The 12,768-nt window shown below is 43.2% G+C and overlaps 1 protein-coding gene across 1 annotated transcript in view; it reads right to left on the bottom strand.

Annotated features, from left to right (window-relative positions):
* The window catches only part of F13a1 (coagulation factor XIII A chain), a 166,245-nt gene that overhangs the window by 31,697 nt on the left and 121,780 nt on the right, over nt 1–12,768 (bottom strand). The window contains exon 11 of the mRNA XM_051194436.1: nt 4,178–4,331. Coding sequence (XP_051050393.1) covers nt 4,178–4,331 — 154 coding nt within the window. The remainder of the gene's footprint in view (nt 1–4,177; nt 4,332–12,768) is intronic.

Raw genomic sequence — 12,768 nt, 5'->3', positions numbered from 1 at the left:
CTCGTTCCTTCTTCTGTCCCCTGTGAGCAAGGCAGTTGCATGCTGGCAGAGGCAAGGGAGAATGGCAAGGGTTGTCAAGGCCTAAGCAAGTCACTCTTGCTTCTCATCAGTTCCAATCTGTGTTCTGGTGTTGGGTTCTCTAGAGCTGGCCTCTGCTTTCTGAGAGCCTCTGTGTTCTGAGGGAGCAAGGCCAAATCCCCTCCTGTGAACTAGGGTGTTAATGAGCCCTAGAATGTTGGAGGAAGCATCCTCTCACCACCATGGTCTTAGTCTCCACGTGCTCTCCTCCAAGTTTCTCTCATTACTTTGTGAGTGTAGCCTCAGACCCCAGTCCTCACACTAATGTGATTCTGGTTTTCTTTCTTTTTCATCAACACAGTTCTTGCCCTGTGTGATGTCACCTGTTTTGCTGGAACACACACTCCAGGAGGGCTAGGATGCTGCCTGTCTGGCAGGCTCTGAGGATCTGGAGGAGGGAGCAGGGTTGCAGATACAAGTTGCTTTCAGCACAAGATTGAACCTTTGCCTCCATAACAGCTGCTACTGAGTGCACCCTGCTTAGCCAACTTGTGAGAGCACCGCCGTGACCACCCCTTTGGTTGTTTTACAACCCCGGAGTCCCGAGGACAGACATTGGACATTATGCTAGGCACCATTAAGAAACAGTCCTTCAAGAAAAAAGAAAGAGTCCTTCACTCAAGGGTACAGAAGGATGAGTGAAGGTCTATCAAAATATAGATTTGTGGATCACAGATGCTGGGACAGATGCTATCATATGGAACCTGGAACATGAAATACCTTAGCTTGCTTGGGTGGCACAGAAGCCCTGTCTTCAGCACAGTGAGCAAAGACACTGGTATCGGGGTATGCAAGAGCCTGGCTACAAGGAAGGAATGACATCAGCTTATCTGGCTGTTACACAGCTGTAGATGATCAGACTTTATAGCAAGAAGTCAGCTAGCAAGGCTTTGTGGTTTATTCCTGGAACATCCTGGAAGCACTGGGAAGACAGGAAGCTGTTTTCTCTGCTTTGATGGGCTCAGGCTTACATGCCATGGAGTACTGCTTTTGTGGAGGGAGAAGGTTACACTGAGGAGGGGATGGTAATCTATGGGTTAATGTTCCAGCAAAAGCAGTCATAGTCTGAAATACTCAGCACTATGGTAGCTGTGGTAGGGTCTGTGGTAGCATTACAATTAGAGGGGGAAACTAATTCTTACTGGACCCTCAGCATGAATCATGTTCTTTGTTAAGGTTTTCTATACGGGGCACTGTTTCACCCTCAGAGCATGGCTATGGAACCAAAAAGAAAAGGTGCACCTCAGAGTGTGGCTATGGAACCAGAAAGAAAAGGTGCACTTGAGGGCTCTTTCAGGTGGACTCAGTAAAAGATTTGCTACCCAATTCTCAGGTAGCTAAACTTGGGTGCATAGTGGTTGTATTCATTAGAGTAGAAAGTGAAAAATGAATAGACAGAGCAAGGGAGGGTAGAAAGAGGGAGTAGAATTTGCAAATATTTGGTTTCTGTGGCACACTCTCCTAAGGCCTATGGTGAGATGCAGACCTGGGAGTGATCACTACATCTGTGAGCGTCAATCATGGCTCTCTAGAGAGAACACAAATTTGGTAGGCATGAAACCCACAAAGGATAGTCAGAATTCAGACAGCATCAGAGAAAGGCAAGCTTAGTGTTGTAGAAGACAGAAAACACAAGATGGCGAGGTGTGAAGGATGTCACACACACACACACACACACATACACAAGAGAAGGATGTCAAGAAAGGGGTGAACAACACCAGGAAGCCAGGCATGGAAGCAGGGCAGCACCTGTAGACCCTGATCCCACATGTCACTGTGCAGCTAAGAGTGGCTTCAAGGATATTCTGATTGTAGATGGGGCCCAGTGGAACAGGAATGGACAGGGAAGGAACAGACTAGGTGTAATTTTCCCCAGGTCTCTGAAGATGGTGGCTGGCAGATAAGGAAGGACACAGAATGGGCATGTGTAGTAAGGAATAGTTTTGTTTAGAGAAATAATTGAATATAGGAGATGCTTAATTGCTTATTAGTTAGAGAGTGAGAGAGAGGGGGGGGGGAGGGAAGGAGAGAGAAACAAGCAATGCTGGAGTCATGGATGAAGTAAAGAGGAAATGGGTCCAAATATCATAAGAAAAGGGCACATATTGCTACAGAACATTTTTTTTTTCTTTTTAGAATTCTGGGTTTCAAAGCTTTCACATTTCTTAATCTTACATTTTGGAAAGAAAAGTTAAAATTGATATTAAGTTTTAGTTGAAGTGAAAAGTAATCTCTTCACAATTAAATTACATATCAACTTGTTCCTGCATCTGGTATAAGTTTTTTTCTGTCCTCAATCATCTCCATAGGTATATAGTGTCCATCCTCAGTGTATCTGGATTCAAAGAAGTCACAGAAGATGCTACATAAAATCAGAGTCGCACTTAGGGGCCACTCTATCAGATTGGGAACCAAACGAATTGTTCTGTCAATTCTTCTCAGACAACAACATGGTAAAGATACAGGTTCCTGTCATGAGTACTGGGAGAATTTCAGGGTGCCCTTTTCTGCACTTGGGTCATCTGCCCACCCCATGTCATGGCCCTTCTCTTCTATCAAGGCAAGGACTGGACTCTGCTTTCCCCCACAGTAAGCCAGACAGCAGGGCTGTGGTGCCCTCAGCTCCATGCAGGTGTGCTGTGTGGCTAAGAGTGGGCTGTTGAGTGGCTGCAATGGATCTAGCTAGTTTTTCCACATTCTCTAAGGACGTTCCTTTCTGCTTCTTCAAATCTTTTTCTTTGCATCTCAGTGAGAGAGTACATTGCTTGCTTTCCTAGTTTCAATGTGTTTATATTGTTTTTAACTTTCCTTCTAGAGAAAAGTCAAAATACCTAGAGGAGGAAGAGAGGTTTTCTTTTGTGTGTTTGTGTTGTGCACTAGATGACAATCAAATGCAGAGACTGAACTATTTCAGAAAAACAGTAGAAATTCATGAGTTCAAATGAAAAAAATTCTAAACTTCAACACTGCATACCTGTCTCAGTTCAGCAGGTTTTGTCTTTATAGTGCAAATTGTTTTTGTAAATAAGAGCAAGAAGGCAGTATAAAACATTTAAAATAAACTGTACACATTAACACTTCAGGAATGCCTATGAATATTTAGCATATGCTAACTAGCCATAATTTTTATCCATTCACTAAAATAAATGCCACCTTTAAGAATCTCTGGAGGCTAGCCATTTCCAAAAGATATTGTAGCTTTCTGCCCTCAAAACAGCCAGCATTCTCCCCAGAACGGCATTGGGCACTCTATGCTAAAAGGGACATGGAGATCTTGTTACCCTAAACATCTAGTACTGTTTAACAAAATGTCTTTGACTATGGATCTGCTTCCTGGAACCTGACCCATCCAGTTTCCTTTAAATTTTAAATGAGGTCTTTGCCTAAATTTCAATTCTTTGGACACTCTTGATCAGAACCAGTGTTTCTCTGTTCTCATATCTTTATCTGTGTAATGATTCTACCTCTTGTGTGGGGACAGAAACTGTGTCCTGTTCACTGTTAGGATTGTGGTCATAGTGTTGATTGAGATGTAATTGAACACAATTGTACCATTTGACATGTGCTGTATAATAAAATTTAACAACCCTCCATCAAAACATTGTGTTGTAATTGAAATCAGCCTTCAACCCGATTGGCCTACTTTACTGAGATTGCACCATTTTACCAATCTATCATACACATCAGGTTTCCACGACAACCTAACGAAACAATGTGTCAAAAATAATTTATATAAAGTGCTCAATAAATGTGAAGTAATGACTTAAGCTTCTATTATTTAACTAAGTTGATATAATGCGGAGGGTGTGATCTAATGAGATTACTTATAATCAAGGTCCTTGTGAGCAAGAATACATTCTAAAGTACACTAAAATGGAATTTTAGTACTTCATAAGCCATGTGAGGGGGAATTCTGCTCAAAACAAGCAAGCAAAATAATGAAGAACTGTGGGTGTCTGCTGCTTATGAGAGTTTATGTTTCTGCCCTTAATACCAGATGCTGCAAATGCCAGGGCATTCTCTGGAACATATTTCATCTTGACAGTGAATAAGTACTAAATGGAATTGGGAAAAAATACACTCGGTTGTAGCAAATTACCTTCTTGAAATTTGTAAGTATCAGTGATATCCTGCATACCATCTCCTCCAATTTGTTTGGTCACAATTAATTTCCCAATGTGGGTGCTATCTACAGCTTCTACGACATGGGTGCCATCTTTCTTAGCTGTAATGTAAACAAGATCACTGTTGACCTAGAAACAAAAGAGGAGAGCATTAGTTATCGTCAAATGGTTTTGTTACTAATTATAATATTCACAGTAGCTAAAACATGTAATTAACATGAATGCTCATCAGTGGATGAATAGGTAAACAAACATAATACACAGAGACAAGGAATATTATTTAGCCACACAATACATAAAATCTTGTCATTGGTAGCAGTGCACGTAGTACTAGAAGGTATTAAGTGAAATAAGCCAGATGCAGAAAAACAAATATCACATAGTCTCACTTATTTGTGGAAACTGAAATGCTGATCTTAAAGAAAAGACTGGAACAGGGGTTACTAAAGACAAGAAAATGAAGAGAAGGGCATGTAAAAGAATTCAGTCAGGGGCAAAAAAAAAAATTCAGTTGGATTGATGAAATTCCTGACTTTTTTCTACAGCACCAGTTAATACAATCTGTGGTACACATTTAAATGTTGAGAAGATTATTAAGTTCCCAGCACATAAAATGACTGAAGATCAGAGATTATTATCATTTGTCACCACACATTACCATCTCAAACCTCACAGAGACACAACCATCATGTCTCAATTAAGAAAAACAAAGCAAATTTCTTGTCTCCAAAATCTTCAATGTTCCATGTTATAGACATCCAGCCCCTAGCATTTGTGCGTTTCTTTCTTTAGCGGAAGTGAAGCCACAGGCAAACTCCTTTTAAAAATATTCTGGGGCCAGACAAAGTGCCAGTAAAAGTGCTTGGCACTCAAGCTCAGCCACCTTAGTCTGATTCTTAGAACCCACGTAAAGATGCCAGGACAGACCAATTCCATCCACAGTCCTCTGATTGCCATAAATTTACAAACTTGCCATGGAATGCACATGCCCTTACCCTCATCTCTCTCTCTCTCTCTCTCTCTCTCTCTCTCTCTCTCTCGTGTGTGTGTGTGTGTGTGTGTGTGTGTGTGTGTGTGAGAGAGAGAGAGAGAGAGAGAGAGAGAGAGAGAGAGAGAGAGAGAGAGAGAATGAATTTTAAAAATTCTTAAGGGGAATCTACTTTGGATCAGTCATGAGTCAAGAGAGACTATCTGAGCCAGGCTCCATTGGTTGTCTCATTGTTGAACATTTCTTTCTTTCCTCTTCCTGGTAAATTCAACCCTGTTTGGGGAAACTGGAAGCATCATGTTCACTACTTGCCTTCCTCAATCCTGCTAAGCTAGCAAAGGCTGTGAAATCTATATTTAGGAGGGAAGGAGGTCAACTAAGTGGATTCGTGGGAAGAATTCTGACCACTACAAAAGGACAGAGGGACATAGGAGAGTCTGCCCTCCTAAGACATCCCTTAGATGTCTTCATGGGGAGTGAGATGCTGCTTGGAGCTGTTGTCTACCTGGGACAGTGAAGAAAAGCTTGGTCAGACACTAGAAACTGACAGGAAGAACAGACTTGCTGGCCCAATGAATCATTCAGAGGGACCAAGCTTAGACCATCAACCTCAGGATTTCTTAGATAAGAACAAATTCTTGTCTGTTTCAGTTGTATTAACTGTGTTATTTCTAGCAAACATGTTTTAATTGAAAACTATAATTAAACCATCCAGGAGAAATGTAAACGATTCTTGGGGATTGAGCATTTAAATTAGGCACTGGAGACTGCCTTGGGATGAAGCTGAACCCATGCTCTTCCACAGCTCTGGGTCTCCATTGTGTTTTCTAGAGGCAGCGGCAGATTTGTCTGAAAGGTGATTTCAAGGGCCCCCATTATGGTACACCTACTCTCTCTTTTGGAGTTCCGTGTATAATCAGGGCATTGGGTAGGAAACAGCAACACTGCCAATGGCCATTGGATGTTTTTCCAGCCTTCTCCCAGCTTAGCTCCTGCTCCTTTAAGTGAGGTAATAAAAGTGCCTCCCTCACAGCATTACTGGCCGAATTAACTGAAATAAATGCACGTGAACTACTTACCACAGTGCCTGGCATAGAGGTAAATGTTATCGATAGTTATGTATTATTTAATAGCATTCTCAGATAGTGTCCAAAGTGCCAGAGCTCTAATGTTGGGCAAAATAGATCTTGTCCTTCCGTTATAAGTTGACACAGTGGTAGGGGAGAGTCTGGGAGTCAGAATCATCTGTGTGTTTTTGTGTGGGGACTTAAAAACAGATAGATGCTTATTAAGGTGGCTTTGGTGGGGTTCTAAATATATTATATTTCAAAGTGGTCTCAGGTGACTCTAATGACTATCCAGGCCTGAGAACTTCTGGACTACAGTACAATAAACACAGTGAGAAGGCATCTCCAAGGTTCTTTGTAGATGCATGGAGTAGTATGGAAGTGGCTAAAGAGTAACAGGTTGAAATATACAAGATGCATAGCAGCCGATGTGCTGAAGAATGGGGGAAGGAAGGCAGAAGATGGGCAGGCGAAAAGCCTGCTGAGTTCCACAGAGATGCTAGATTAGCTGTAGGAAACCTGGGCTCCAGTGCTGGTAAAGGACCTGCAGGAAGCTGTGTTAACCTCTGTGAATTTCAGTTCTGATTTCTGTAACATGAAAACCCATCATTCCCGTCTTGCTAGTTTCATAAAAATCTTTTAGTCGAGAGTGAGATCTGTGTGAACATGACTTGAAAAGTTCCTAATTGACTAAAACCGGCATGGCCATCATGGAATAATGGTGGGAATATGATGTTTTTCCCTTAACTTTAAAATTGGAGATTAAAGAGAACAACTTTCCACACTTCCTCACAAAAATGTTCTGAATTTACACGAATCTGGTCTCAGCTAAGGAGGATGTAGTTAGCATTGGGGAAATGCCCAGTGTTTAGAGATACATTGTAGGTGATAAAGTATACCTCCTGGAACATCAATCTCACAAAGTCTGTATTGTTCTATTTGCTACAGATGACATTACCAAGACTCATCAGGGCAAGTGAAGTTTTGTGGTCATGTATCAGGAGGTCATGTATCTGTTAGAGAGCTACAATCCCTGAGCCAACCTGTAGCTCATTCTCCTGAGTTTTTACCTTGGCTGGTGCACAGCCTATTCCCCTTTTTGCCGGTCTCTTTGACCTTTGGGCTAGTAGTCCACAGCCCATCTTTGACCTTCACCTAGGCTAGCCATGACCTCATCCCCTTGAACTTTGTCCTGGGTTGGCCCCATTCTATTGTTTACTTCCTTTCCCACCTAGGCATCAGCATATTTGGGGTTTGATGGAATGCAAGACTGAGACAGGGCATCCAAAAGTAGAGCGAGAAAGGACAGACAATTACCTAAGAAACATTTGTCTTTGGATATGTTTAAATGAGCTTCCCGAGAATGCTAACATCCCTTTTGTAGGAAGCAACACAAGCATGGCAGCTGTTCCCCTACTTCCAAGCTCCCAGAACAGTGATTATAAACATCCCTCCAATCACAACCCTTGTCATGGCTCACAGCTTCCCAGGAGGACAGGGCTAGATATGAAGTGACTAAGTTCTGGCCTCTCCTTCCCTATAGCTAACCTCAAGCCAGCCACACAATACTGTCCCTTGGGGGAGTAACATGTGACTGAAATAGCATTTCTCTAATGTGTACTAGGGGTGGGAGGTGGAGACAAAGTGGCTGCAGTGTACTTTCAGTCCAGCTGTTGGTGTGCTAGTCCTGTATCCTTGTTTAAAGATGAACAATCTAGGTACCAAAAAAAGGTACAGGTGATAGGCTCCAGATGCAGCCAACTGCTGAGGCTAGAGTGGTAGTTATGCATAGGCACATGGCTTCAGGCTGTGCTACTTCCTATGAAGGTGGGATAGATAATATCTTTGGTAGAAGGGTTGGAAAATGAATCAGCACTGCTTGGAAATTTCTCTTTATACATATGTTTTGATGCTTTTTTTTTTTTTTTACTTTTTTTGTTTATGTGTGTGTATGGGGGTTGGGGGCATGTGTGGAGGTCAGAGGACACTTGTAGGAGTCAGTTCTTTCCTTCTACCATGTGGTTCCAGGGATTGAACTCAGGTCTTTGGACTTGGCAGCAAGAATCTTTACTCCTCACACCATCTTGGCAGTTTCTGTTTGTCATTTTTGATATGGGTTATCCTTGTGTAGCTCAGCTTGGTCTAGAACTCACTAGGCTGGCTTCTGATTTGGCCTTGGCCTCCCAGGGGCTGGGGTTTACTTATACCTGGTTGTGAAACCTCTGTGTTTGAGGCTAGTTTTGGATTTTGTTTGTTTTGAGGAAGTTAATCTTAGCGAATACCTAAGTCCTTCCTATGTACTCATAGACTGTGGCCACATAGAGCCAGGCTCCTGTTATGACAGCTGGTGCTTCCTGCCTTCATAGCATGACACTCTGGCCTCTGGTCAGCCATGATGTTTCCTGTGCAAGTTGTATTGTCTGTCAGTCCTGGGGGGCTCAGGGAGGTGGGCTGGAACTTGGCAGGGTAGAAGATCTCTGCAAATGAGTTGCCGGTGCCCATAGCACGGTACACTCTGTGGGGATGGAGATGCCTTCTAGAGCTTGGAACCCAAGGACAAAGTCTCTTTGCTTCCTTCATTTATATGTGGAAACAACCCTGCTATAGGCCACTCAGAGGAAGCAATGCTTCCTCCAGAGCATACTAAGGCCCTGCGTCCCTGCTCAGCCAGGGACCGCCAGGTATAACTGGCAAACACCCTGTCCTTGCCATTTGTAGCTTGTGAGTATGGGAGGCTGGGCCTGCTCTGTGGGTGATCTCTGCAGGGTCACACATGTTCATTATCGCCCATAAAGACTCATAGCACAAGATGCAGCTGGGGTCTCATCATTGCAGCCGATATTGCTCCTACTGATGAGAATACAGGAGACCCTACCTTCACAAATTTTCTATCCCAGATGGTGTGTGTATGTGTGTGTGTGTGTGTGTGTGTGTGTAAGTATGTTCATGACTGTGTGTGGTATGGGCTTTGTGTGTGTTATGTACATATGTTTGAGACCTGATGGTGTGCATATATATATATATATATGTATATATATACATATATATATATGTTGTTTACACCGCATATATATATATATGCGGTGTAAACAACAACTGCCCATGAATGCATGTCTGTATGTGTATCTCTGTGTGTGCATGTATGTTTACAGTATGTGGTATGTGAAAGGTGTGTGTATGTATTTGTGTGTGTGTGTGTGTGTGTGTGACTCCCAGATATACCGTGCATATATACATGCATGTGCATTAGTGTGTGTGTGTCCATTTGGGGTGAGGTGGTGAAGAGGGCAGCAGACTCCATTGCAAGGAGTGAAGGCGAAGAGAACCATCTTTCCCAAGAGTCAGTTCTTTACTGAGAGCTGCTGAAGCAGATGAACATTGGAACTCAGATGGCTTTAGACTTAAAGCCATTTCTATCTCCATCTACCTCTTCAGAGGCTCTGAGCCATGTTGTGCTGGGGAGAAAGGTGGCACCTGGGTCTTTAGACCCAAGGGAACTCAATGATGTGAAGGAGTGTGGGGGATGGGGCAGAGAATCCCAGGTGTGGATGCCCAACTCCATCCCTCTGCCCTTTCTATGAAAAGTGGGGGAGAAGGAAGGGGAGGACTTTTCCCATGTCTCTTTCCCCTTCTAGGTTCTATTTTCACTCAGATACCAAGGAAAGCCCTAGAAAAGCTGATGATTAATCAATGAGCCGGATGGCCTGGGAGCTGGTAACGAATGGCTATGGTGTCAGCATTCTGAGAGGCAGGAACAGGCAAGCCACTTGCTGACATTCCTGGGGCAGGAAGAGGAAGAATGACACACAGGTGGAGGAAGGGAAGGAGCATCAGCTTCAACCTGAGTCATGGAGGGAGGAGATGCACACTGAAGTTACCCACTCACCCCTATGGGGTCCTGCTGAGCACCCTGAGAGAAGAAGAAACCTCATATGCTTTTAGGTAGCTCATATATCTCAGTCAGATAGCTTGGACCTGGAATCCAGCCCAGGCTAAAGCAACAGCCTGCATCATCTGACAAAAAAGCCTCTGCAGCAGCAAGAGAGGGCAATTATCTATCTGCAAATCTTGATGACATTCCCAACACCCTGATCTATATTTAATAACAACAAAAAGTGCTTGCATTAACAGCTATTAGGCTCTTGACTACTACAAGGGGGCCAGCCTCTCTCCTTTGTAGCAATAAAGTACAATAAAAATATAAAACTAAAGCTTCATGGGTTTCAGAGTCATCTCCCCTTAAGAGATTTTTCAGAGTGTCATAAACTGTCAGGTGACAGCAGGGGAGGTTTGTACGAATTTTCAAATGTCAGAGTGAAATCAAATGGATAAAACTCCTAGCACAGTAGGGCTGGTCTCCGGAGGCGTCTGGGAACTGCAATGGCAGGTACAGTGTATTCCTTCTGTACTCCACATGTGTGATTTCTGCCGGCTAAATGCTGACACTTGCTTCTCAATACTATCCCTCCTTTCCTGGTGACTGCCATGTGTCCAGCTCACGTCTGTTATGTTTTGAATGTGAATGTGCCTCATGGGATCACATGTTTGAGCCCTTTGTTTCTAGCAGATGGCACAGGCTGTGGAGGCTGTGGAACCTTTAGGAGCTGGCTCTAGCTGGGAGAAGTGAGCTGCTTAGGGCAGGCCAACCCTGCTTCCAGTAGACTTCCTGAGGTAAGGTAGCCAGTTGCTTCATACTTCCACCTCAGCTGCTGTACCTTCCACATCACAACAGACCATTTCCCCTCAGACCACAAGCCCAAATAAATCACTCTTCCCTCAAGATATTTTTGTCAGGTGTCCTTTTGCTTTGCTTAGAATGATATAAAGCCCTTCCCATCTCCCTCACGAGGAGACAATCTGATCTCTTAGGTAAGTCTCCTATCTTCAGTGACAATTCCAGCCAACCCATGCTCCATAGGCTGTCAGTGCTCTGATTGATGTATCTTAGCAATGATAACTCTCTCTAGCTTACAGAATAAAGGATTAATTTCTCAGGATGTGAAGATCTTCACACAGACCTTTAGCCTTTACCTTTGTTTGACACCCTGGTACATCATTAGTATGCTGGTGACTCTGTAGAGCTGTTAGCTGCCCCACATAGCACTTGGATGTCAAGGTCATCCCTCTGCCTGAAATTCTCTTTTTTCTCCTCAACTTTTTTCCTTTCTTCCAAATCTATTTATTTATTTAATGTGTGCACCATGTTATGGATGTAGAGGTCAAAGGACAACTTGTGGGAGTTGGTTCTTGCTATCTGGGTCCCAGAGATTGAACTCATCAACTTGGCAGCAAGTGATTTTACCCACTGAGCATGTCACTGAGCCCTCCTGACCTCTTGTTGGATCTCTTTTGTCTAAATAAGCACTAACCACTGCTGTTTCCAGTGACCCCACAGTACTCTGCTCTAAGGACTATGACCATAAAATACTCTTTGGCTTTTGATTGGACTCATTGTAAATTGAAGATCTGATAAGCTAAAAAGGCATTCCAAATACTTCCTCTACAGCAATCTTAGCTGAGTGGCAGGGTACACTGTAGGGTGTCTGCTATTTACCCTGTGGTTATGAGGTGATTGGGAGCTGCAGCTTGCTGTTACCCAGTATCATCTGAGAGCATCTCTATCCCAGGAAGAGATCTGAATTCAAAATCCAAAGCATGGTTTCTATTGAATTTGTATTTCTTTGCACCATTACAAACTTAAAAGAATATAAGTGAAGTTATCCTGGGGGGGGGTCGTCTGTATTTACACAGGGAATCATGGTTGCCAGGTCACTTCCTGCCTTAGAGTATTGAGGTCTTTGGTGTCTTTTAGTTCCTGGGTCCATTTTCTCAATTAATGTGTCTCCAGGTACGGATGCAATCTTATGTTGACTATATTGTTCATACAGCAGCTACTGTGTGAATGGACTAACTGACATTTTCCCCTTTGAGGATTATACATCCCAAGGACCTGGGCCTCTCAGCTCCCCATAAACTTTTCTGATGTGAGCCAACACTAAATACTTATTCTTTCTTGAGTGGCTGCTAGCCTAAACTCAGTGCCCACCTGGTTTCAAAACTCATCACTCCTCTTCATTAGCTAGATTATTAGGGAAAGGATATTAGGCACTCTGCCTGTGTTTTCCTTGATTTTCTTTTCCATTGAGCGGGGAGACTTGCAAAACTCATTTTAAAAGGGCTGCTATGAGCATCAAGCAGCAGGCAGAGTAATTGTCCAGAAAGAGATGGATACAGGAGAGGTCCAGTTCCAGTGTTGATTGCTATAAATATGTCTCAATGGAATCTTGCATCTCAGCCTTTCAAATACCCCACTCTGCCCTTAGAGACTCCTAGTCTTCTCTCTTACCTGATGTCTCTTACATTGATCTAATTAGCTATTTCCTCTCCTTCTAGCTCCTCCACTGTTGTTCCGGAATCCTGGGCCCTTTACTTAACATCTTCATCAACCCATTAAGTGGCCCAAATTTCTGTACTTGTGTAGCTCTTTGTATCCTTCCTTTTCATTTTAGCT

The sequence above is a fragment of the Phodopus roborovskii genome, unplaced genomic scaffold (genome assembly GCF_943737965.1).
Source record: "Phodopus roborovskii unplaced genomic scaffold, PHOROB, whole genome shotgun sequence".
NCBI classification, from domain to species: domain Eukaryota; kingdom Metazoa; phylum Chordata; class Mammalia; order Rodentia; family Cricetidae; genus Phodopus; species Phodopus roborovskii.
The sequence above is the reverse complement of the archived record's forward strand: the minus strand, read 5'-3'. Positions and strand labels throughout refer to the sequence as shown.